This window comes from Pholis gunnellus (genome assembly GCF_910591455.1).
Source record: "Pholis gunnellus genome assembly, chromosome: 21".
In the NCBI taxonomy this organism is placed as follows: domain Eukaryota; kingdom Metazoa; phylum Chordata; class Actinopteri; order Perciformes; family Pholidae; genus Pholis; species Pholis gunnellus.
In genome coordinates, this window is record NC_136548.1 from 15,730,710 (window position 1) to 15,757,213 (window position 26,504).

Below are 26,504 nucleotides of genomic sequence, written 5' to 3' on the forward strand. Positions count from 1 at the left end.
TGTCACGTTCAGTGTGCAAACAACACAGGTTTGTTATGTTTTTTTACTTGGTGGTAAAGTCCAGCATTCACAGTTCAAGTGTGTGTGTGTGTGTGTGTGTGTGTGTGTGTGTGTGTGTCAGGTACCGTCTGACTGGGCTGCCTGTGGACTACCAGATGAAGAACATTTCCAGTCCCGATGTGACTAACCTGCTGCTGGAGGACCTCATCATCTGGACTAACTATGAGATTGAGGTGGCTGCCTACAACGGGGCGGGTTTGGGCACTTTCAGCCATAAAGTCACTGAGTGGACTCTGCAGGGAGGTGAGAACTCATTTCATTAATATGCTCCCCTCAAAATCACCGGACTCCATTGAAAAATGTTTTTACATCGCCAATTGTAAAGCACACTTCATTCAAACCTGCCAGAAACAAGATAAGACTCATCCAAACTGTCATAGTCAGCTCCGTCCACTGTTCCTAAAAAACACCAACAGCGGTTTAATTACACAAAAAAACTGAATTCAGCAAGTTAGAAATGAAAAATACGCTGTTTCTCTTTGCTGTTGTGCTAACGCTTCTGGGTTAGCTCGAGTCTGTGGCTGAGCGAAGAAAGTTTCTCGCCTCAAACTTTATCAGACACAGATATTGGTTTACTCGCGTATTTTCTTTGTTTCTAACTCGGTTGATAGGAAATACATGCGCATGAGATTGTGGGTGTTTTGGGAGCGCGGAGGATACACACATGCATCCTTGAAAATCCTCTGAACAAGGTACTCAGTAGAATTCGAAGGATACACCAAATTGGAAGAGTCCTCAGGCGGGATTCGATGTCCTAGCATCCTTGACATTCAGCCGTTGAAGTTTAAGAGACTTCCATCGATGCTCGACCAAAGCTGATACGCTGACAATCTTTCTTTCTTCATTATTGAATGTGTCATTTTAAATACATCTGCATGTGTATGTATTTACTCAAGTGTCTCTCTTAATCATGATGAATAAGACTGGGATGCAACAAAAAAAACAATCTCCTAGTAAGCATCGAGGTTGATTCTTCTTTGTAAGGACCACACGGAGGTGTGGCATCCCCCTGAAATCTATAAGCAGCTCACACAGTCTCAAACAAACCCACGGAGAGCCCGGTATTAGGTGTTCGTGTCATCAGAAAGAGAGTGATGGCGGTATCTGCCCTGACCTGAGCAGCAGCGATCAATACTCACATCAAAATAGATGCAGGCAGACTTCCAGCAGTCCACTGAAATGTGTTCTCACACTTTTATTTTCTGCCTTCCCACCTCTCTCTTTCTCTTCCCCTCTTGTCTCCCTGTTTTTTTTTTCCCCCCTCGCCCCATCCCAGTACCCACCATCGCCCCCGGCAATGTGCAGGCCGAGTCGGTCAACTCGACAACTATCCGTTTCACGTGGACAGCCCCCAACCCTCAGTTCATCAACGGCATCAACCAGGGCTACAAGGTCAGTGGCCGCCGCGGCGCCGTCAGCACCGGCCATCACGTCCGTTGACAGAACTGCCGGGGCCGAACGTGTAGTATCACATATCCTGTGTATCAAGAGGGGGAGAGAAGAGCCAAGGGGCCAAAGACATTTGGCGCCACTGTGAACGATGGGCTTTGTTCACCCATTTGTTAGTCGGAGGTCATCCTCTTTATCTTTGCAGCCATTTTTCATGTTTTATTGTGAAGCTGTGTGCAGGTAATGATGGATGTCTTCATTATTTTGTCACAGGCTCTTGAATATAGTCCATCTCTCTGCCTCTCGCGTACACTGCGTTGAAACAAATGCACCCCACAGGAAATCATGAAGCCACAGCCATAGAGCAGTTCTGTTCTTTTTCCCATTGACTCTGTTGCGACTTAATTATGTCATTGGGTTTCTTTTTTTTCCTGCCTTTTTTGTCTCGCTGTTCAATAGCGCTCCACAGGCCTAACTCAGCTGGGTGGAGGGGGGGTCACTGTTCAAATTAGAATTTTAAATACCAGATCTTCTTCTCCAGGGGGAGAGATATAAGCAGCAGTGAGAGGAAAAAAGGGAATTAAAGAGTGTGAAAGCTGATGGGAAGACTTTCAGGAAGGGACGGAGACAAGCGAGCGTGGCAGACAGTCAAGTATCTATCCCTCTGATATCTTCTTGCCAGCTCTTTCTCTCTCTCTCTCTGGAAGCTGTAAAACAAACCCAGTAGACCTGCCTTTGGGACTCATTACCTAAGCACCTAATTGGTCAATGCAGGTCCCATTAGTAGATGCTCTATAGTGCGCAATCAACATCCATGATGGGATGCTATCATGCCTCTCTCGAGCCTCTCGCAGTCTGTCCTAATGGAGCTATTCCCTCCCAGTCAAAGCGTCTTCAGGGTATCTTTCTGGATAGATTTGGGAGAGCTACGATGCCAAATAACTCCTCCGACTGGCTCCGGACTGCCAGAGAGACACTATTGTTAGTTCTGTGAGATTACATGTGTGCGAATTATCACAGAACAAATGGTTTAGCCGCCGTCTGGGGTCGTTTCTTTTTCTTTCCGACTCACTTTTTCTCGTCCTCTCCTCTCTCCGCTTGTCCGTCTCAGCTGCTGGCCTGGGAGCCGGGCAAAGACGACGAAGTTACCATGGTAACAGTGCGACCGAACTTCCAGGACAGCGTCCACGTGGGATACGCGACGGGCCTGAAGAAGTTCACCGAGTATTACACCTCTGTGCTGTGTTTCACCACGCCCGGAGACGGCCCCCGCAGCCCGCCCAAGGCATTAAGGACACATGAGGACAGTAAGTGACTTTTTTCGTCCACGGTTTTCTCTCTCCGGTGGTGGCGAGGGGCCACCGAGCATCTCGCGGTAACACATCCTCCGGGCAAGATCTATTATTCATGCAGAACGAAGTTGTAGAGAAGTGCTAATGACTGAGTTTATTCTGCATCCAGCCCAGGATCATCATAATTGGGTCTTAGTCCCTCTTGAGATAATTGGTTAAGCTTTGGAAAGATCTTCCCCCAACTTGTCATCAGACAGTTTTCTACAGTGATTACCTTATTTTTTGCCTCGATTTGTCAACACATTTAAAATGCAAATGCTGTCGCCATGTGTGTGCGGCTGTGTGCGGGAATGAAAGCTGATCAGCATGAGTTATTATTGAATATAGAGTGTCTCATTTGCCCATTGGCCATGCTCATTAATCTTATTTGTCCCTGTCCAGCCCCCGGTGCTGTGGGTCACCTGAGTTTCACTGAGATCCTGGACACCTCACTCAAAGTCAGTTGGAGCGAGCCCGGCGAGAAGAATGGAGTTCTCACAGGTACGTTCACTTCAAATCACACACGTAGTGAGGCCAAAATGGCCGGAAATAGCAGTTTGTCCGAGAAGGTATTGACTGAACAGCTTGAACTCTTTTCGTGAGCCCAGCACATGTAGCTCTGAGGGTACACAGCTACTTTATTTGTTTGTTTGTTTCATTTGGCCGCATGAGCTTAACAGTCACCAGATATACCAATGCATCAGCGAGACAACAACAAAAAACATGATATAACGTCTTACATAAAACATGACATTGCAAACACAGAACACTGTCTCTTCCCCCCCAAGCTCTACAAGTAAAATCTTTCACACAAAAGAGGCCTGCTTCCCAAAACACAACTCAAGTCTTTAATAATAGAAGAAGTAAGCAGAGATGAAGGGGCGGTTTACTAAAAAGAAAAAGTATAGCCCTTTAAATCAGTCACAACTGTAACCTGTTTTTTAAAAATAAAAAGTAGATTAAAGTTCACTTGTCCAGGGATGTACACGTCCTAATTAAATATAATTCTAGTGAGCAGCCTGTCGCTTCTATTCCACTTTAAATAATGCTCTCAAACGTTGAGCGAAGAACAAATGCCCACCAGTTACATTAATATTGTGTTTACAAAGGTTGAGATTTGGCAGAATATACTGAAGCATTTTTTCCAAAGCATTTTGATGTGCTGCACGCTCCCAGGAGACAAACACCGACATGCCATGTGAAATTATTGATTTGGCAAGAAGTGCTGCCTAATGCCTTATGCAATCACATGAAAAGAGCTGCCGGCCAAGGAGCAAATTGCATTAACTTTGAGAGGGTTAGCGTGTGTGTTTGGATGGGAGTGGGTGGAGGATGTGTGTGTGTGTGTGTGCAGGAAGGTATAATCACAGGCTGATTTAATTTGCTATATTCAATTTTTGATGAAGTTAATTTAATGTTTCTGTTAGCTTGCCCCGTAGCATGCGAGCACGAGAGTTGCCCATTGTGGTAAAAGTTGCTGTCGAATCTTCCCTGAGAGGATTCTCTTGTCGGTTGCTGTCAAACCCGTCTCTACTTGCTCTTCAGGTTACCGCATTTCGTGGGAGGAGTTCAACCGAACAAACACCAGAGTCACCCACTACCTGCCAAACGTCACCTTAGAGTACAGGGTCACTGGACTCACCGCTCTCACCACATACACCATCGAAGTAGCAGGAATGACCTCCAAAGGACAGGGTCAGCTGTCCTCCTCCACCATCTCCTCAGGCGTCCCACCAGGTCAGTAACCAAACAATTAATTCAGACACTTTGAGGAATATTCGAGAAGAAATGGTGAACGAAGAATCAAACGCGGAGAAAAGTCTTGATGAACTGAAGTAAATGGGCGGCCACGTTACAAAGCCATATCGTGCAGTTTAATCCTAGTCTCACTGATCCGGGTGTATGTTTACTACTTGCCAAACACAACCGTACTATGTAAAACACTTCGGACTCGTTCGGACACTCACAGATGAGAAGCGCGCTTTAAATAGTAAGGTCAGTCTTGGAACCCTTCGGCTGACGATGGATAAGCCTCTGTGGGCCACGTCTTACATTTCTAGTGATCCTTCATTTCCCATAATGCAACTCAATTGCATCTTTCCTTAGATAAATGCCTTCTTTCAAACCCCACACTTCCAGTTTGTAATGCAGCCTCTCTGTGAACATGTTGAAGTTACTGTTAATGTGTCAATAGCTGGAGCCTTTATTAATCCTTCCCTTGCTGCATATTTACTGTTTCACATTAGATTTGGCGCCAGACACAATGAAATTGAACCCCCGGTCACCTCAGCTGGGACGGAGCCAAAAAAGCCTCACCCAATACACATATCTGCGCCACATCTGCGGAATAATAGCTCCCACGGGCGCATTAAGGGCAATTACAGTGTTTAATGATTTCATATTTGCAAAATTGTGTAATAGACATACAATGCCCACATCAATTACCAGAGCAGCACTCTGAGCCTGTGCATCTGGGAAACCTGTGAAATGACAGGCTGTTATACTGCGAGCAGGCTTCAGAGCAGCAGTTAAAGTCCCCAGAATGGTGATTACTCTCATTGTATACGTGTAAAGAAAACACCTATGTGCCTGTAACTGTGTCCCAACCATTCAACTGAAAGCCACCTCGATAATCAGTCATGCAAATGTTTTGGAGGTGATCATTTTACTAGGACACGTATAATCTGCATTTCATTAGGGTTCAATGCATCCTCATTTAAGCAATCTCGGGGAAAAAATTGCTCAGTGTGCCCATGGGGATGATTATATGTTTTTAATAGTAGGCCGCTGTCCACACTCCAATATGCCACAGTTGGAGGTTAATACCTCCAACTATGGTTTATGTAATCTATATTGTGCTTGTGAATGGGCATATGTTATGGTAGGTTTAACGGTTATCTCGAGGGAAAAGGAGATGAAATGAAAATGTAAAAAAAACTCCCCACATACACACACACACACCATGATATTCATATACACAAAAAAAGCCCTCCCGCTGTTCTTTGAGTTCACAATTTCCAGATTTATTACCCCTCCAGGATTTCCAGGGAATAATCCATTCTCGTTGTTTACTCAGCTCAAGTGTAAACAGTGAGGTATCAGATTGAATCGTATCTCCGGAATAACTGCGGTGTAATCGACATTCATGGCGTTGTCTCCGCCTGTGTACTGCGTGGGAGCATCTTTTTCCAAATCTAATATATACGTTTGCTGTTTTAGCTGAAGTTGAAAGAACAAGAGGGAGAGAAAGGGATCTGTGCATCTGTGTGCAGTATCTGTACGGCCACAAGGGGGCGCTGAGGTAGATAGATTTACCCAAGAGGACCAAAGCCACCCTGTGTGAGAGGCAGCCACACAAGAACAACCAACAGCAGTGTCAGAGATTTGCTCCCTCGGTCATTCTCTGTCTCTCTTTGTCTAACGTTGGCTCGTCCCCTCTCTTGCCTCCTCATAGAGCTTCCTGGCCCCCCTACCAACGTGGCAATTTCCAACATCGGCCCACGCTCCGTCACCCTGCAGTTCAAACCCGGCTACGACGGCAAAACATCCATTTCCCGCTGGCAGATGGAGGCTCAGGTGAGACCAGATTTTATTCCAGAGCCGAAGCTCCAATGTCCTTAATCACGCGTTATTGCTTTCAGAGTCACCTTCCTTTTTGCTGGATTGTTGCTTGACGCAAATATGATTTCAAGACGTGATACAGATCTCACTGACTTCGTCTTCTTCAGAGAGGTTTTTGCAGTATCGGCCGTGTTTGTCATGCTCTCTTGTTGTCTTGGTCCCCAGGTGGGCGTGGTGGGAGAAAATGAGGACTGGGTGATGGTCCACCAGGTGACCAACGAGCCCGAGGCTCGCTCCTTGGAGGTGCCAGGCCTCAACCCGTACACCTTCTACAGGTAGCCTACTGGGAACATTCATCTGTTGAAAACAGTAAAAAAAAAAAAAGGCCCAGACTTAGCCTAGACGTCTCATTTTATCGGCTCTCCTCTGCAAACTTGCAAATGAAATGAAACAAAATTAGTCACAAAATGTATATATAGATAGAACCAAAGCAGATCCTAAGCCCCGATCACACTGGATTCTAAACTGCTGTCAGTAGACTTTTGCACACAGGACAGACATGCACAGCATAGTGCATTATTATATAGTTTTATTAGAACCTGCTCATGATTTTCACAGTACAAACTTATGCTAGATAACATGGAAATGAAGCGTGTGCAGATTGTGACAAGGTGTAAGCGCGTTTGAGTATCTCGGCTAATTTCAGCACATCCCAGGAGCCTCGTCTTATTCTCCATTCCTTTGATTTGAACACGAGCTTGTTATGGATAGCGTGATTTAAATAATATTTTTACAGCGTGCACATCATCTTTTATCTTGGTGCATCCTGCTTGTTTTCCACGATCACATTCAATATCAACGTTGCACTGAGCCAATCCCCGAAAGACCCACAGCAGCTATAGTTCTCATCGTTCCGACATCAGTGCTGCCAGTTTACATTTGACTAGATTTAAACGTTCCTCGCGTTGGATCAAAATGTTGTTGTTTTTCGCATATTCAGGCTGTAGCTCAAATAAGCCCTCCGCTCATGTTCAGACGGCATTCATATTCAGTGCTCTGATCTCGGTTCAAATGCAATAAGCCTCATGTAAGAGGAGGCTCACTGCAAGTACTGCAATAATGCCGGATGTTCAAGTTGCCAGATTCTGAGCTGTGATTTCTGCTCAAATTTAAAACCATCCTTTTGCAGACGTTGCATTATAACGTTTACCTCCCAAACACCAGGTTCCGTATGCGTCAGGTGAACATTGTGGGCACCAGTCCCCCCAGCCAGCCCTCCAGGAAGATCCAGACCCTGCCGGCTCCTCCTGACATGGCCCCCGCCAACGTCACCCTTCGCACCGCCAGCGAGACCAGCCTCTGGTTTCGATGGATGGTAAGAAGGAATCTGCTTCCTGTGTGCATACCCGTCTCAATTACCCATTACAATTGTCAATCATGGTGCTGCACTTTTACGACACATATAAATCTAATCTAATCTAACCGAAGGAGTCTGGCTTGTTTGTTTTTTTAACGCTTTATTTATAGATATTGTTTTTAAGACATTGACATTAAGCTACCATCTGAAACAGATAAAAAGCAACAACAACAGAAAAAGTGCATCGCAGTGTGTTTAAGCATAAATCGGACAGACCACCTGTAGAGGTATAAGTTCATGGTTCCAAGCCAAATCAGTCTGTTCACAAGGTGTATTAATGGGCCCCAGGATATGTTAAATCTCTTAGACATTGAGCGTGCATCTGAATTTTCTCAATCTTGATGTTCTGCATCACATCTTTGATCCATTGATTGTGTGTTGGAGGGAGTACAGCCTTCCAACGTGAGCGTTAGAGAGGAAAAGGGCAATGGCCTCCTGGGAAATGAGCAGGGACATTGGGAGTCATGGGGAACTGAGAACATACCAATAATAGAACATAATATTACAGCCATAAGTGACGGAAATTGTATTCTTGTTTTGACCCGCTCTCTCATTGTTCATGGCCAGCCTTTGCCTGAATGGGAATACAACGGGAATGCGGAGCAGGTGGGCTACAGGGTTCAGTACTCCCGCGCGGGCTCGCAGGGCCGGGCGCTGACCCACATCATTGCCGACCGCCTGGAGAGAGAGTTCACCATCGAGGACCTGGAGGAGTGGACGGAGTACGAGGTCAGGGTCCAGGCCGTCAATGGCATCGGGACGGGGCCCTGGAGTCAGCCAATCCGAGGCAGGACGAGGGAGTCTGGTGAGTTAGCGCCTCATCTGTCATCCTCAGAGAAAAACACTGCGTTGTCTGATGTATGAAGATCAGTTGATCAATGAGCAGTAGCAAACTGCGCTGAATCATTTGCATTACAAAAACACAGCGTTGCTTGCTTAATTACTCAAAAGTGCTTTTGTTTTCTGCTGCCAAGTGTCAAGTTCTTGTCAACAGAAACAACAATGAAATGAGGAGTTATTATACAGCTAAAACAAAGCCCACAGCAAAACACACATTTTTTTACATACGTGTGGAATATCAATAATACGCAGCACACTTAACGGTTTTCACTTTGCCATGTGCTCAATGCCAGAGTCTTTTTAGCAGCCAGTGCCAGTTCGAGCAGAAGCACATCACATCCCTTTCCCTCCGTGCTTCGACCTTTTATATTGCTCACCAGACATTGGGTAGTGGAAGGAGTCTGAGGAAATTGAGAACACATGGACTCAAATGTGGAATTCCTGTGCTCCGTTTTTTTTTTTCCACTCACTCCAGCAAATTCTTAGGAATCAGCGCATTTATGTCCAGGGACGAGCGCCAAGGAAGAGCAAAAGGCCTATTCTTGAGTCTTTTCTTTTTTCAGGCAGGGCCTGGAGGGTATACCTGGATATCAGAGGCTTTGTGCAAACACATCACACGCACGATATAACCATAGCAGATCACTCAAAACTGCGTCTCTGTGAAACACCTACATCCACACACACGTGGGGAGCATAACACATGAGTCTTTCAGAATAAATGGCCAACAATGGACTCTTCAGGCGTAATGTTTGTTGGCCTCTCTGCTCTCTTTGTTTTGCAGTCCCCTCCTGTGGACCCACCAACGTGTCTGCCTTCGCCACCACCTCGAGCAGTATTCTGGTGCGCTGGTTTGAAGTTCCCGAGCCGGACAGAAATGGTCTCATTCTGGGCTACAAGGTCTGTTTGTGCTTCTTACGTGTTCACTATTTATTTACAGGGCGATCAAACAGTATAGGCAGTATACAAAGCAGCAGGGTGACAGCATGTGAGGCCATTTCCAAATTCCCCTTTTCACCCCAGCTTCTCTTTTATCTCTTGTCTCCTCGCTGGATTAGGTGGGGTACAAGGAGAAGGACTCTGACACTGCAATTCACTTCTGGACGGTGGATGGCAACGCCACCCACAGTGTCCAGCTGACTGGTCTGGGAAAATATGTGCTCTATGAGATCCAGGTCCTGGCTTTCACACGGATTGGAGATGGGCGGCCCAGTTCTCCCCCCATACTGGAGAGGACTTTGGATGATGGTAGGGACAAAGGATGAAGCGACTATGAGTGTTACAGTTAAAAAGCGTTATTACATTATGGCAAACCATGAATGATGCTATTGCAATAATGTAGCAATGCTTTTACCCATGAAATTATATGAAATTCAAACTTTTTATATCCATTCTATAAATTGCATATGTGCATGTTGTTGAATAGGTGCACAATATGGTCGGGGTTGTGATCTGAAAAGGTTAGAAAGACTTGAATAAATCCGGGCTTTATTGAATGTAGAACATTTCGTTTTATGTTGATGATCGTTGTGGTTTGTTTGGTAAATTGAAATGATGAAGAAGAGAATAAATATTTAGTTTCATGCCATTTTTGTTCACCAAATTGTAATTCTGAGTAACTCCAGGGTTGTTAAGCTATGTTATGTATTATGTCTGTTGTTTTCCTGCAGTTCCAGGACCTCCAGTGGGGATCCTGTTCCCAGAAGTACGGACCACATCAGTCCGGCTTATTTGGCAGTCCCCCTCGCAGCCCAATGGCATTATCCTTGGTTAGTAACATGAGTTAAATTTATGTGTGAGCAGACTGTTGCAAATACTAACTCCTCAAGGCGTGATGTTTTCACAATTTAAATAAACACTAAAAACAAATACACACCTCCAAAAATCCTGGCGCATGTCTTTATTTATATTTAATGTAGCATCAGGCCCACAGGAGTCGTCCCTGATGACTTTCAACATGCTTTTGTCAATGTTAATATCAAATCTTGTAATTTCTCCAGCTGTAAAGTGAGTTGGACTCTCTTGTAAGCGAATTGGGGATTTCCTTGAGAGCGTTAGAGTCATTAAACATCTGTCAGATCATTTATTTTAAAACTGTACCGTATGGCAGACCCACACAGTAGCAAGCAGGAGCAGATGCGAATGGAATTGTTGTCATTTTTGTTCTTACTTCACCATTGAGCTCCTCATGACGCCTTCGGTAAGACTGTTTTGTCCCCGGCGTCTCTCCAGCCTACCAGATCACGTACCACCTCAACTCCTCCAGTAGCAACACGCCCACGGTGGACGTGCTGATCCCCAGCGCTCGCCAGTACACGGTGACCAGCCTCAAGCCGGAGTCCGTCTACGTGTTCCGCATCAAAGCGCAGACGAGAAAGGGCTGGGGCGAGGCCGCTGAGGCACTGGTGGTCACCACAGAGAAAAGAGGTAACCGTAGCTCGCTGAATGTGTGCCGGGTTTGAATCTTCTGAGAAAGAAAGTAATCACGCAAATGCCAGATCAGAAAACCCACCCCAAATCTGTTTAAAACTCTCCAGGCTTTCCCTTCAAATTATACACCGTGTATTCTAATTCTACCATGTTTGAGTGCTCGATATGTTGAGGATCACATAACAACGATCTGACCAAAAAAAGAATTCTCTCGAATAGCGTTTTTGCAAAGCCGAAGTGGTATTTTGAAGTGTGATGGTAACAAACAGGAAACACAGCAACAGTTGTAGGCATAATTCTGAGAGCAGAATTATGTGATCTCAGTGATGACACAACTTGTAGAGAAAGCCGTCTTCGGAATCAGTTCATTCCCGGTTAACAGTCCAGTCAGCAGATGTGTTTTCTAAAGGAGTTTCTGAGCCCCGTGGGTGTTTGTCGGAAGCGCTCTGATGCAGTTGTGAGAACGAATCAGTCCATCTGCTTCCCCCCAAGGCATGTTGAGGATTGTTTACTCTGCAACTTTCATTTCTCAGCTACTTCTCATTCATCAGAATCATACTTTTCCCCCCCCCCCTCCCTTGTTTGTGCAACAAATGCAAATTTGAGCAAGCAAAAGCTGTGTTTACTTTCCCTTTCTCCATCCTTCCTATGTCATCCACTTCCCATTCATTCCCTCAATCCTTTGATCCCACTCTATATCTTTTTACACAAATTATTTAATTTTACCACTGTCTCATCTGCCTGTGTGTCCGTCCCTCCAGCTCGTCCCCAGCCCACCAGCCGCCCCACGGTTCCTCAGAAAGATGTTCAGGCCCGCCAGGTCCTGCTGGCGTGGGAGCCCGGCAGCGACGGCCTGTCCCCTGTGCGTTACTACACGGTGCAGCACAGAGAGCTTCCTGAGAACAACTGGACGGTCCACTCTGCCTCCGTCAACCACGAGGCCAGCTCCTACATAGTGTCGAGGTAGAGTGTGCTTTCTAGGGGATTTCATCCCCTTTGTTACAACAAATGCTATATTTGTTCTATTTGTTCTATTTGTTCTCATCAGATGTAGAGGGTGATACTAAATGAAACAACACTTTGTCTTTACACAATCCCCACTGCTACATTCACTTAAATATTCCCTCGGCTGTTGGCAGATCAACGACATCCTAACACAGAATAATGTTCCCGGGGGTGGTTTTAAAACATTAACGATGGAATAGTCAAACACATGTAGGGCATTAGGAAGTCAGCCTAGGCAGCTATCAGCAATGAGGTCTCGGTTTGGTTGAAAGTGTTGTCTAGCAGCTCCCACAGTCCGACTGCGTCTCTCTTTTGATATCTGTGGCTCAAAGGGTTTAAGATCCAGGGCCGGGGGTTTATCATCAGGATTGATGTTGTTATCCTGTGCTTCCGTCCCCAAGGCTGAAGCCCTTCACATCCTACCAGTTCAGAGTAAAAGCCACCAACGACATAGGGGACAGTGAGTACAGCGAGGAAAGCGAAGCGATCACGACCCTACAGGACGGTAAGAGTGACATCACGAGTAAATTAACTCGGAATAGTTGGACATTTTTCGGAAACGGGCTTATTTGCTTTCTTGCCAAGAGTTACATCTGAGGATTGTTACCGCTCTCATGTCTGTGTGGTAATCACAAGCCTACAGCCAGTAGGTCGGTTTAGCTTAGCTTAGCATAAAGACTGGACGGAAAGGTAAAACAATCTGCCAAACCAGCACGTCTAAAGCTCTACGTACTGTACTGTATGTGTCATGTGTTGAATCTGTCCCAAGCGTAAAAAGGACATGTGATCCTACGGAGCGTCTACGACGTGCACGACAGTTTATTGGCTGGTTGCAGTGATTTTTCCATTAGTTGCCTGGCAACTTCGCAGTGTTGACAAGACTCCAGGAAGTCACTGCGCCCGAGAAATAGTCCTGCAAAGTACAGCAAATAAGCGCCCAGAATGTCAAACTATCAATTCAAAAGATAAAGCTTTTGTACGGCGCTGTATGTTTTACAGGGAAATATTTCACATAAAAACCGTATGCTCATATACTTTATGTAGGTATTTATAGGCACACTTTTAAGACTACACATTTCTGTATCACTATGAGAGCAGTTTAATGTCTGAATGAATTAGCCTATTGTTGTGATTCAGACACTACTGGCAAAGGCAGCATGTGATGTCATGTGCGCACCATCTGCAGTTACCACGAGACAAGAGGACGGCATTAAAACCTTGGCAAAGTCTGCCCAGCGGTGCTTTAACCAACAAAAGAGATGTGCTCTATCCAACAGCTATTTTTGACTCATCCGTCAGTGCTTGTTCTGTTGTAGCTATTGTGTGTTTATGCTCCATGAATGCCACTGCACCTGGATAGATTTAGCACCTTGAATGTGAACATTTTCAGGTCAATTTATCCCATTTATCTCACTTTTATTGCCTCAGCGCCCGACGAAGCGCCCACAATCCTCTCTGTCACGCCGCACACAACGACGTCTGTGCTGATCCGCTGGCAGGTAAGAGGACACAGTACACGTACTGTTTTTTTTCTATGTTTCATTGTTTGCAAAAATCCATGAAAGTCTAAGAAAGTGGCCTCTAATGAGAGACCACGGCAGTACACAGAGTAGACCTATACTTCGAGTTGAACAAAAAGCACTCTCTCCCACACTCGCACCTGAATTAACAGGCCGTAAAGAGCAAAACAGGAGGCTCCAAGCCACAATTTCACTTTTATGGAGAACACTTGTAGAGTTTATAAGGATAGAGAGGTAGTTGTTTGCTTCTCCCCTCTGGCCCTGTTCTCTCATGTTCAACCATGGGGGGATTTCTCCATGTGACTCATCTGTGGATGAGCTCAGTCTGAGGAGATTTTCTTTTTTTTTGTGTTTCAATTACTGTAAGTCTTTTCAACGACGGTAAATTATGCCTCATTTCCACTAGATTGTTCGGCTCGACTCAACCTACTTTTAGTACCCCTTCGGTGAAGGTGCTAAAGTCTTTCATTGGCAACCAAACAGAAGAACATCTGCACTTTGTCAAGTGTACGGTGCAGATTTGCGGTGCCGCCATTTATTAAAATCTGGCTCAATTAAATAAAAATAAAAAATTGCAAAATTGCAAAACATACAAGTTAAATGGCTGTTCAGGTGAAATTAACTTTATATGCCGTCATTAAAACTGAAAAGCTGGGTCGCATGCAGTAGTCGAAGCTATTTCTGGGGCTCAGTTCTGCAGAGATCTGCCACAGCAGACCTTAATTCTCCATCTTTCCCCTTACAGCACCCCTCTGAGGAGAAGATAAATGGAATCTTATTGGGCTTTCGGATTCGATATCGTGAGCTGCTGTACGACCGTCTCCGCAGTTACTCTCTGCACACCATCAACAGTATGTCCACCTGGGGTGAGCTCACCGGTGAGTCATTAGTCATTACCGCAGCTAACGTGACAAATCGCAGCGTTTTTACCACCTTGCGCTGTCGCTTCCGTACACAAATACATTTTGCCGAACATTTTCATTTAGAACTGTCGGTATGTTGCGCTATTTAAATTGCTACATTAATATATTTACATCTAAATTAATTCAGCAATAATATGTTGGGAAGAAGAAGTGTAATTTCTCTGCTTTACAACAATTTCGCACAAGACTCTGTCACGGTTGATTATTCCTGTCGAGTCCATGCAACACCATTATTTCCATCAGAGGGAACACACAGCCCTATTCTGTCTCCAAAGCTCTCCCAGCTGGTCTTGACACTTCACAGCAAAACATTTCATCTTGTGATCAGAAGCTATCAGCTGCAAGATATCATTAGGTTTGCTCAGGCGCGACTCTGTTTCTACTGCGCCGTGTAACTTAGCCTATAATTTTACTCTTGAGTCATTCTGCCGCTCACTCAGAGGTATGATCACTGTGATTGGGGGTTTTTTTCTTCTTTTTTTTTTTTTTTTTTTTTTACGACAAAAGTGAAGCGCTTCTCGACAAGGAAAATTACTTTGGACACTGAGCCATCTCCTCTCTCACATGTTACCTCTTTTCTCTCGCTTGTTTCTTTTCTACCTCTCCACCGCAGCCCCCTACAGCGTCCAGAACCTGAGTGATTCGACTCTGACCCAGCATGAGTTGGACAGTAAGTTTTGTCTCTTGTCTCGCAAAAAAAACACACATTCACATGAGTTATGAATGATTCAATCCCCAAATGAATTAGCTATCTCAACACATGTTCTCAAGTTTCCTGCGCGAAGTCACTAAAACACTTGAGGCCGATGGAAGCAGACTGTCTACAGACACCGAGCGCACGAGCTCGCGTAGTCCAACACACTCCTTGGTTTGCTCATGTCTGCGTATTTGGATGAGCACTTCAAAAGCAGATGGCCACATATTTCTCCTGCACACTTGCAATTATTTACAGCAGAAAAATCTGTGTTCCCAGTAGCAGTGTTGTGAGGACGAGTAGGACACCAGTGAGAGATTCCTATCCTTATTATTGCCTTCCCGAGTTTTACTAATGGTTCGAAGCATCTGGCAAGAGGTTGAGGGATGTGGAATGGGTGTGGAAGGAATATTGGGAGTTCACAATTAAGAGTAAATAGAGATTAAACTGATATAAAGTATAATTTTACGATTTGCCGTTAAATACAAATTCCTAACTTTATATGCCTGGTTGTTTACTTCCGTTGCAGAGCTAAGTAAACACAAGCGCTATGAGATACGCATGAGTGTATACAACGCTGTGGGCGAGGGGCCAACCAGTCCGCCTCAGGAGGTGTTTGTGGGAGAAGCAGGTGTGTACGCTTCCTGTCATTTCAATCCACACAGTCTCATGGGCAAAGTTATTTTACCACTGCAAGTAGTAGTAGTAGTAGTAGTTTCTTGTGCTGTAATGTTGCCTGTCTATACAATGAGTAAAGTAGCAATACCATTAGCTAAAACAATCACTTGTGATACAGAGAGAATGTCCTTGTCTTGTATAGTTTAGTTCATGTGTGTGATTTGCCTTCAACAGTGCCTACAGCCCCACCCCAGAATGTGGCCATTCAGTCCGCAACAGCCACCCAGCTGGACGTGACCTGGGACCCTCCTCCTGTGGATGCACAGAATGGAGACATCCAGGGCTACAAGGTCAGATTCACACTTTCATGTATTTATTTTTTCATGTTTTATTTGAGTTTTCAGAACATGCTTACAACAACAAAAGACATTCAATTTTAACCCCAAAAAACGACAATAATAACTACATTTTAATGTAGTTCTCTCGCATCAACTTGTATTGGCCATATTTCTGGCCAATTATTGACTGATACCTGAATGATAGATGTTCTAGTGCTGCTAGTTTACCCAACTGGATGTACCACAGAGATGCTGCAGGTGCAGAGGAGGCTTCAGTGTTCAGAGTTGAACACTGTGGGGTCAGATTCACACTTCGTATTCGTTCATATTGGACTCAGGAGCAAAACCTTTCATGGGTCTACTTCACAATAAGGCAACAACGTTGTCTTCAGTTTTTAATCTTTATATAAATATTCAAATGTGTGTTGTGGTTCACAAGAGACCACATCAATTTGATGGTAATCACCATTAATTGCACATCTTTTTTCACGTTTAGCTCACGCCGTTTTCCAGCGGGGGCTTTTCGATGAAAGGTTTCGTCTGTTGCTCAAGAAAACATTTACAGGGAATAAAATGAAACTGCTCTCCCCTAAGGGAGTTTGAAATGGGAGTGAGTTTTATAGAAGCAGAAGTGTCTGTATTCCCTGAACGGCATCTGCAGACGTGCATTAATAATCATTCGTGACTCTTATTCCATGTAGGTCTACTTTTGGGAATTCCAGCGTAAGAATGAGACGGAGCGGCTGCGGACTCTGTTCATGCCTGAAGGAGGTGTGAAGCTGAAGAACCTGACTGGCTACACCACCTATATGATCAGTGTTGCCCCCTTCAATGCGGCGGGGGACGGGCCCCGCAGCCCACCGACGAGGGGGCGCACTCAGCAAGCGGGTAGGTCTTTTCACTTCAGCTCCTGCAATCGAGCAGTATAGGAAAAACAAATGTTTCTGTAATGAATGAACACATGATGGAGAGTTACTGAGGGAACGAAGACAAGCTGAAGACAAACGAGGCGACGGGACGACATGACTAAAGCGGATAAATTAGAATCACGTGCAGCCATGTTCGTTCATTTGTCATGTTTACGTGTTGGTGGTGGGTGCTGCTGATGTTGAAGAGTGTTTTCTCAAAGTGGATGAGTCAAGTATGAGGAAAGAATTTGATGTGAAGATGATGCTAATCGTTGCTGTCAGCATGCCAAACGCTGTTAGCGGAACCACACACTGAGCATAAGTTCCCAATCAGCAAACCCACTCTGGACTCATTTGCTGAATCTCCTGTTTTGGCTGAAAAGTAGACGGCAGGACATTTTCTTTGAGCAAGCGTTCTCCCTACAGGCCTCGCTTTTTGTACACAGCATCGCTGCCAAACCGCCCCCATGTCCCTTTACCCATCCTTTTCTTTTTTAAACCCCTGTGTAAAAGAAGCCATTTTTCACCATTTTGGTGCATTTTGATATTGTGACTAGGCCCAGTAAGAAGGAAGAAAAAGAGCATGTTCACAGCCTCTTGGTTTCTTTCCCTCTTGGGTCACTGTCGTGAGAGGAGGAAGCAGATGACAAGCTGGAAGGGGGAGGAGGGAGGAGCACCGGGGAGATAGTTATCCCATCTTTTCAGACAAAGGAGCTTTGTCTCTTGCAAGCGTCTGGACTTCTGCTTGACAAGTGAAAAGACAACGGGGCAAACTGTGTTTTTCGAGCACAGGGGTGTCACAGGCTCAGTCAGCTGTGATGGAGCCTGGAGGCTGAGAATTGTCATTGTGATTGTGAATAAGTTTGGCCTAGTTCAGATAGGTGTGTCTAGCCTTTTTAACGAAAATGTAGTGTTGACCAAAATCAAGGCGGTTCAGCTGGTGAACACAGACACAGACTCACTGTCCTGGGACAGAGGATGTGTACAGATTGTAAAGCCCTCTGAGGCCAATTTGTGATTTTGTGATGTACAAAATAAGTTGAACTTAAAACATAGTTTTAATAGTTCTCAAAACTTTGTTATTGTCCTCTGTGAAAAAATCTGTCCAAACTTGTTTTGTGCATCCCTTACGCATACTTAATTTATTGACTCTTGTGTCCTTTAACCTTTGACCTCTGCATGTTACAGCTCCCAGTGCTCCCAGCTTCATCCACTTCAGTGAGCTGACCACCACCTCGGTCAACGTGTCCTGGGGCGAGCCCACCTTCCCGAATGGCATAATCGAGGGCTTCCGTCTGGTCTACGAGCCCTGCACACCGGTAGATGGTGAGCTCTCATTCTTACCATTTTCACTTGCTCAAAGTGGCTGCTGGCTTCTGTTATTAAACCTCGATGCACACAACAAGATGTAATAGGATCATCAATAAACTTGTGTAGGATCTGACTTTTGCTTGAATCGATTTACCTCAGCCAGGTGAAAATCTTGCGGTGTGCATTTTTATTGGGCCGTAAGCTGTAATCATCACCTTGACCTTAACAGCTTGTACGTCATTGTAACCTTTTATATATCTTCTGTTATCATCGCAAATGATTTGTGACTCCAGGAGCTAAAATGTGAACCTATTTCCCACTACTAATTCCATGACTGTGTGTGTGTTTACCTGTGTTGAGTGTGCTCCCACGTTGCCTGGCCCGTGTAAGATCTGCTCTAAATGTGGTTTGTTTGTCTAGAGTCTTCAGTGGCCTGTGCCGACTGTCTTCACTCCCCCTCCCCCCCAGGCGTCAGTAAGACAGTGACAGTGGATGTGAAGGGGAGCGGCCCCCTCTGGCTGAAGCTCAAAGACCTGTCCGACGGCATCACCTACAACTTCCGCATCCGGGCCAAGACTTTCATCTACGGGCCCGAAGTGGAGGCCAACATCACCACCGGCCCGGGAGAAGGTAGCGGGCCGTGATGTTTGTTTTGTGAAAATTGTAATGTTTTTAATTCTTTACTTCAACACCGTATCATTTTTTTCTTCTCAGGAGCCCCAGGACCCCCCGGAGAACCCTTTATCACGCGCTATGGTTCGGCCCTGACCATCCACTGGACCAGCGGGGACCCAGGACGTGCTCCCATCACGCGCTACGTGATCGAGGCCAGACCTTCAGGTGGGTGCCTCAGCTGCATGATGCCCAGGCCACACTACCTGCATGAGCAGTGCGGCTCAAGAGATTACAAGAGATTCAAGAGCTCACCTATTTGTTTTTGCCATTGCCATGCATAGTACACAGTGATTATGATCTTTTGACGTCATACCAGCAAAATAATTACAGCTTTGATTTCAAAATCTCTACAAGCTGGCCATTATAAAAGACAAACTCTCTTTAGACAGAAGGGCTGGCAGCAATGCTGTATGGACACAGGTGATCACCACTTCAGTCTTGGATTTGTTAACCTTCCCTTATTTTAGCCACCTTGATTCTTTGATTAAGGAAAGTGGACTAAAGTGTCAGCATCTGCTGCCCCGCAGTCTGTCTCACCGGTATTTTAATGGGTTATTGATCGTGGCGCTGCAGTTGAGACAATTGGCATCGGGTTTCAGCTGTGATTGACAGGCCCCGGCAGGGCTGAGGAGGTGATGGATGGTAGGGGACTCTCAGGGAGGGATGTGTTCCACTACTTTTGAGTGAAAAATTGAAGGGGGTTGTTAGTCCTAGATTTGCAGGAGGATTAGCAACACTGGTGATGAGAATATATTGCGTAGATTGATGTCCAGGCGACGCGGAAGATGCTTAAAACAACATCACACGACCCCCTTCCCCCCCCCCCCCCTCATCTTCTCGTCTCCATATGCCAAGGGCCATAACTCTCTGCGGTATCATATAACTTGATGACTCGTGTTTGTCTTCCAATCTAATTACGTCAGCTTTTCTAAATTTACCCGATGTTCAGCAACATGACAGATGAACTCCTTGTTTATGTCTGTGTGCCCCCATTAAAAGAGTCAAACTTACATTGATGTTTACAACCAGCGACTTGTAATAAATGGTCTCTGGCAGGATTTCCAAAGCTAAGCACCTAACATTGCTTCATTTGAAATATGGCTGCACCTCTATTTATGATGTGCATTTGTTTGCAGTAAATTTTACGGGGGCACTGGAATTGATGGATTGTGTAATATTTGCAAGAATTATGAATTGCCCCCGGTAGCTGCCAGCCAGACCGGAGCCTTATATCAAACAAAGCAACCGACCTGTTAACAAAAGACATATTGACGTTGTTCAAATGCTTCACAAGTTTCATTTTCCCGTCAGACCCCCATACTCACACAAAATTGCAATTTTACAGATGAGGGTTTGTGGGATATCCTGATCAAGGACATCCCCAAGGAAGTAACATCCCACACGTTCAACATGGATATCCTGAAGCAGGGGGTCAGTTATGACTTCAGGGTAATTGGAGTGAACGACTACGGCTACGGCTCCCCCAGTCTACCTTCTCCTTCTATATCTGGTGAGCTTTCATGTGTGTCTTGATAGTACATTTGAATTACAATAGTTTTGCAGACTATATTGAATTCCCTACGGTTATTCAGATCACAAAAATATATGGCAAGTAGTTTTCAACAACCAAGAATTCCAATTTTCTGTGTTTTTTTTTTGCAGCCCAAAAAGTGGCGCCTTTCTACGAGGAGTGGTGGTTCCTGGTTGTGGTGGCTTTGGTGGGTCTCATCTTCATCCTGCTGCTGGTTTTCATCCTCATTATCAGGGGCCAGAGCAAGAAGTATGCCAAGAAGTCTGAATCAGGTAAGTGCACACAATTAAATGGAGATCTTCTAACTAGACTTACAGCTATTATGGAAGCCTTGTGCCTTCTAGTGGCGCGGAAGGCCGAGAATCTGATGACCTGGACTTTTTCTTTATAACAGAGTCTCACTTCATAAGGGTTTTTTAATGATTTATAGTTTTCAAATACTGAGCAGTGAACATGAGGTCACGTTTCTGAGAGGGTAGTATTGTAATTTTCAAATGATAAGCAGGATAATGAGAGGGACAGGGAAAAAAAAGCAGAGAAGTCGGGAAGCAGGAGAACGGGTGCATACTTGTCCATTCAGTGCAGCTCTGACATCAGCGGGTATTTCCCTCAGCTCAGCACTTCTGCCATCGCTGTTTAGCTGCCAGGCAGGGGGGGGTCCCTATGGGTCACTGCCCATCTTTCTGACTGACGGAGGAAAAACAAGAGGTTCCTTCTCACTCTAACACAAAGACGCTCTCAATGCCTCCATATCCCTCTCCAGGAATCTGGCCCGGGCATTTTCCTGTGTGTTTGCGTAACCACCAATTGACCTCGAGTAGCCCCGGAGTAACCACGGAGGTCCTGGCCTCGCTGTGATCGCTCATAAGTCTTAGGACGCCCGAAAGGGGTTTTTGACCTGAAGCATGGCAAGCAACAGCGCCTACAAACATTAATCTAGCGTAGAGCAGCAGGGCAAGGCTGTCACTCTCAGTTTATGGTGTTGGCGGTTTTGATTAATCGTGAGGGACACTTGGGTGTCGATGCAAAATAGTTGTGTTATTGCCCATTCGTCTGTGATGCTCAGTGTTTACACAGAGAAGAACTCTCATCTATCACACGCTGATGGGTTTTGTAACATGCCTCTCCGTGAGTTTGGCGTCATCTGTGCTCATGACTTTGTGATATTATAGATTGTGAAAGGTCCCTGCTTTAACAGAGAAGAGACAAAGTGTTGAGACTTGAAGTCGATTCGGTCTCAATAGGTCAACGTTTTGGGAAATAGGCTTATTTGCTTTTGTGCTGAAAAAGCATATTTCGCAAGAAAAGTCACAAAAATGAGTTCCTTGAGAGTTTACTTGGACTTGAAACTGGAAAGCAAAAACACGCACGGGTAGACCTGTTAATGGCCCGGAACTTTATTTTTAAAGACAGTACATGTCATGTAATTTCCTTATGAAGATTTGCTCTCAAGGACTTGACACATCTCTACCAATCACTCATTCATTGTTTTTCTGTTGTTTTCGTTCCGGAACATTATTTAATGATTTCAGTCATCTTTCCTTATTCCTAATGTTGTTCACTCTCTCACCGTTCCATTCATCCACCCCACCCCGTGCACTAACCTGCCTGTCCGGGCCGGCCTGTGGTCACACAGTGTCTCTGTACGTGTGTCCAGGTAACAACTCCAACTGTAACGCTCTGACCCACGGAGACTTGGTGAGCCTGGACGAAGGCCGTTTCCCAGCTCTGGAACTCAACAACCGAAGGCTGTCCGTGAAAAACTCATTCTGCCGGAAGAACGGCGTCTACACCAGGTCAGTGGTCCACGCCGCTCATGAACCAGAAAATATGAAGTGCAGAATATATTTAAACCACAGATGAAAATTAAATAACCATATGGTAAAATAATTGGGTTATCTGTGGAGATATTTTCAGCTCTGTAGGAAAAGAAAAAAAAACACTCGCTTCCTGACAACTTGGACTCAAATCCACTCTTCCTGCGATCTAAAAGCAGCGCATAAAAAGACTCTTCAGATTCCTTTTTAATGAGCTTCTGTATTTCAGTGAATCCCAGCTGCAGGACATGCAGCGTGCTGAGACCATGACCTTGTTAATAATATCACTCTGACTGACAAATGTGCTAAGAACTCTGCAGGGGCTGACTCAAGTCCAATTTTGGATCCAACTGTACACTTTGCATTAGATCATTAATACTTGTTAAGGTAGGAAGTCCGATGTAGAGACGGCTGGAGTCCAGCTGTTTTTGTGGCCGTATGTCAGAAGTGACTGTTCGTGTGGATGTCTTAGCTTTCTGTAGTGGTACTGAATGGGAGATGTGATTCGGGGAGGGGGGGGAGACAGGTGCCCTCTGATGTTTCACCGAAAATAAATTAGCCTTCTCCGTGTGTCCATATGTGTACGAGTCTACATGTCCGTCTTGTGGGGGGAAAAAAGTACATCGCTTCGCGTATGAGAGCGTGTGAGAAATTGGTAAAGGTGTGTGCATCCGTACGCGTGGACGCGAGCGCGGCCTCGAGGCCAGATCAAAGCTGCTCCTGGTCTTTGAGGAGCTTCCAGGCAGCTTCCCATTATGTCTCTGGGCTTGAAGGGGGCGGCGGGGATTGAAAGAATGCACAGATGTACTTTCAGACTCGGCACTCTTTGAACTCAGCCCACAGCGGAGAGAAAACCTAAATCCCAACACCTGAGCCCCCCCCCCACACCCCGATTTATAGATTAATGCCAGTTCTTGATCCTGGGTCTCAGAATACCAAAGACGGGATGAAGTCCCCTGCCTGATACCGGGATCAGAAATCAAACATTCCTAATCCCACTGTGCTCGTTTCTAATTCAGAGCCGTGTCAGACAGCAAATGTCGTTCATGTTTGATTTTGGATACAGAGATTTTCTCTGTGTGGAGATCACTTGTCCAGAGTTTAACAAAAGGGTCGATATGCATGACAGTAAACACAAGCACCATCACCGGCAAGTCAGCGCAGTTCACTCTGAGTGACTGCCACTTGATCCGTGACTACTTATATTATCAATGTGCCTTTTTAGCACTGTTAGGAGTTCCAATTGACTGCTAAGAGTAGTTACACATGACATATCTGTTTCCACTTGATATTGCTGATTCTGGTTAAAAATAGTCAATGTGGGTATTATGTGGTCCTACAGTTTATGTAGGACATTAGCAGTCCAGATCCACTCTGACGGCACATAAACTCTACTACTTGGACTCACTCACAGGAGTCCAAATGTGTTTCGGGGTTGAGGTTTCACTGCTGTTATGTTAAGAGGAACGGATTAACAGCATCATTAGCGTACGGCTTTGTATTCTTCCCTTAATAGTTTGAAATATACTTTGACACACTGGTCGGGGGTTTTAAAGAGGTCTCGGTGAAGTAATTCAGTGTAGATTAACATGGTTTTAAACACTGTTGAGTGACAAAGCTCTTGAACACTTCAGACATGGTAATGAGTCCCAAAAGGCAATCGTAGCATGAGGAGAGCCTGATAATGAGTGTAGACCAGAGGCAGATTTGATTTCCCCCCCCCCCCCGCCTGTTCTCATTTCTTCCCCGGCGCACTGCTGACTGAGTTTTGCTGCGGGAGGATTAAGTAGTGGACCCTTCTCTGCCCAAGTGAAGAGAGCTGATAAATAATTCACGCCACACTCAACAGTGTAAGGGAGTCAAGGAGAGGAGGTGAAAGTGGGCCGAGCTTACTCAATGTTTTTAAACAGGCAGTTCATCATACTGTCGCAGTGGCCTCCCAACGGCATTTCTTCACACTGACGTCTTAGGAACCGAATCGCTGGGGTACATTTTGTTTGGCCATTCTTTTTTTTAAAGTGATAAACGGTGTTATTTATTGGTTTGTAGCTTGCTACAACCTCGTTGGATTAGGCAATCTCTCCAAAGTATTCAAAAGTGTAATAATATATTATAGGTTGAACTGCTTAGTCTATTTATCAAGCAGTCGATGATATAATGATGGTATAATGATGGTATAATTGTGCAAATTAAAGTAAAGAAAGTACATCCGTAACACTGGGAGGGCCCAGCAAGCATTTACATGCTCACCTCAAGGACAGGAGAGATATACAAACATGTATATCAAACATGAATGTACATGAATGTCTACATGCATGCAGTTGAAGACAGTCGCTATTGAGTTAGGATTACATCAAGGATTTTAATTGGCTCCATTAGTGCTTTCCATTTGTCTGTTTGGGGTTCCCTTCACCTCCAAATTCTTGAAATAAAGAAATTATTTTCAATATAACCTAGAAAGTAGATATCCGTCCTTTTTATCCCTTATTTTATAACATGAAATAAGTAAATAAGTCAAATACATTCCATTTTAATATTGTAAGTTGTCATCACAGACATATATTACGTCTGCATATCCTGAGACACTTGTGTTCTGTTGAACATCCGCAAACATACACAGAGATATGACACGAATTCACCGACCTGTATCGTGTTGTATATAAGTAGCTCATTACTGTACACGTTTCAACCCACTCACGTTCAGTGAATTAACTGTGATTTAAGTGAATTAGAGCTGGCATTTGTGATTTCCTTGTGGACTTTTCCATTTTTGTCCACGCCACACTCAAAATACCACTTGTGAGAACTGCTGGAATGTAGCCACGACATTTTTGAAATGTTTTCAACATGTATTTATTTGGTAAAAATGCTAATGTGGTTTCGACGTGCAAAAGCGTCTGTGTGTGGGCGCTGCTGCTGCTGCTGCAGCTCCTTTGGCAGCGACAGGCGGCCGACACTATGGCCTGGAAAGTCAACAGGAGTCAGCATGTCCCAGTAGTCTCAGCCAAACCAGCACCAATCAGCAGAAACAGATGGGTGTTTGTTTAGCAGGACGGGCGACAGTGGAAAGTACGGAGGAGCTTAGGCACCAAGAGTTTTTTTTTTCTCCTCTCATATTTATTTAAAGAACCCCCGACTGGTGCACACCATTTAAGGAAATGTTTTCCCAGCATTTCATCTTTCTCTGCATTCATTTTTCCTCACTCCTTCTCTCTTTTCAGCCTTTAGCTCCACGCGGCACCTCTCCCCGACCCCGTTCTCGCGTCACACTCCCTTCTTTGCTCAGTCCTATCACTTACACTCTTTAAACATACATCTGAATGACATATTTGATCGCCGCAGGACGCCGCTGACAAGTCTAATCCGTGCAATCGTTCACGTGGGCTCGGATAACATTTGCCAGAGCAAAGCCTGAGGCTGCCATTTGTTTGAGGGACCCCTTGAGCACCGCGAGAGTTCAGTTAATAATTTAGTCACAAGGGCCCAGCGGTTTGACGTTCCACAGCCCACAGTGAGGACTGGATCAGGGGGAATTATTCATTCCTGGAGAGACTGGATGAAGGGAGCCATCTCATGAGTGTCCCATGATTCTCATCAAGCTGCACTCCTACACACTCAGACAGACAGTGACACATGTGAAACTGAGAGGAAGTGCTTGCTGCAGTGTCTCAGACATTAGTGAGAATGAGGGAGGCCTAGAGTCATTGCATAGCTTTGCTTGTGTAGCTCTGACAGTGATTTAATAGGATTTCTGAATTCATTACAGAAGGCCAAATTATCTTTTTGAAGGACAACCACATGGTTCTCATTTGCATAACTTTGTCCATCGCTTCTATTGGTTGTGATAGTGTTGTACTCACCAAGGTCATTTCTGAGATTTAGGAACATGGTAACATCTATACAACAACGATGGGGCAAGGAATACAAGCGGTTAGCGGGCGTTCAGACCAAAACCCCAGGCAGTTTAGCCGGAATATCTGAACTACTTATTTGAAGGTAAACCTGAAGGTGACCACACCAGAAAAAAGCTGTATTCATCTCAAAATGCACAAGACAACTGTGCGCATTAAGGTCAAAGTAGGTCAAAGCTGAACAAGGAAGTGAGTGTGCAAACTGCGATGGATTTACATCAGTCAAA

The 26,504-nt window shown here is 45.0% G+C and overlaps 1 protein-coding gene across 1 annotated transcript in view; it reads left to right on the forward strand.

Annotated features, from left to right (window-relative positions):
- sdk2b (sidekick cell adhesion molecule 2b) overlaps nucleotides 1-26,504 on the forward strand; it is a 71,821-nt gene that overhangs the window by 38,617 nt on the left and 6,700 nt on the right. Inside the window, exons 16-42 of the mRNA XM_079183328.1 lie at nucleotides 122-303; nucleotides 1,337-1,452; nucleotides 2,561-2,756; nucleotides 3,183-3,281; nucleotides 4,326-4,517; nucleotides 6,235-6,356; nucleotides 6,567-6,676; nucleotides 7,566-7,716; nucleotides 8,326-8,563; nucleotides 9,381-9,496; nucleotides 9,655-9,844; nucleotides 10,267-10,365; nucleotides 10,829-11,023; nucleotides 11,788-11,989; nucleotides 12,433-12,536; nucleotides 13,460-13,530; nucleotides 14,297-14,429; nucleotides 15,088-15,144; nucleotides 15,698-15,799; nucleotides 16,021-16,136; nucleotides 16,826-17,012; nucleotides 18,221-18,358; nucleotides 18,812-18,973; nucleotides 19,058-19,183; nucleotides 20,364-20,528; nucleotides 20,681-20,821; nucleotides 22,207-22,345. Coding sequence (XP_079039454.1) covers nucleotides 122-303; nucleotides 1,337-1,452; nucleotides 2,561-2,756; nucleotides 3,183-3,281; nucleotides 4,326-4,517; nucleotides 6,235-6,356; nucleotides 6,567-6,676; nucleotides 7,566-7,716; nucleotides 8,326-8,563; nucleotides 9,381-9,496; nucleotides 9,655-9,844; nucleotides 10,267-10,365; nucleotides 10,829-11,023; nucleotides 11,788-11,989; nucleotides 12,433-12,536; nucleotides 13,460-13,530; nucleotides 14,297-14,429; nucleotides 15,088-15,144; nucleotides 15,698-15,799; nucleotides 16,021-16,136; nucleotides 16,826-17,012; nucleotides 18,221-18,358; nucleotides 18,812-18,973; nucleotides 19,058-19,183; nucleotides 20,364-20,528; nucleotides 20,681-20,821; nucleotides 22,207-22,345 — 3,849 coding nt within the window. The remainder of the gene's footprint in view (nucleotides 1-121; nucleotides 304-1,336; nucleotides 1,453-2,560; nucleotides 2,757-3,182; nucleotides 3,282-4,325; nucleotides 4,518-6,234; nucleotides 6,357-6,566; nucleotides 6,677-7,565; nucleotides 7,717-8,325; nucleotides 8,564-9,380; nucleotides 9,497-9,654; nucleotides 9,845-10,266; nucleotides 10,366-10,828; nucleotides 11,024-11,787; nucleotides 11,990-12,432; nucleotides 12,537-13,459; nucleotides 13,531-14,296; nucleotides 14,430-15,087; nucleotides 15,145-15,697; nucleotides 15,800-16,020; nucleotides 16,137-16,825; nucleotides 17,013-18,220; nucleotides 18,359-18,811; nucleotides 18,974-19,057; nucleotides 19,184-20,363; nucleotides 20,529-20,680; nucleotides 20,822-22,206; nucleotides 22,346-26,504) is intronic.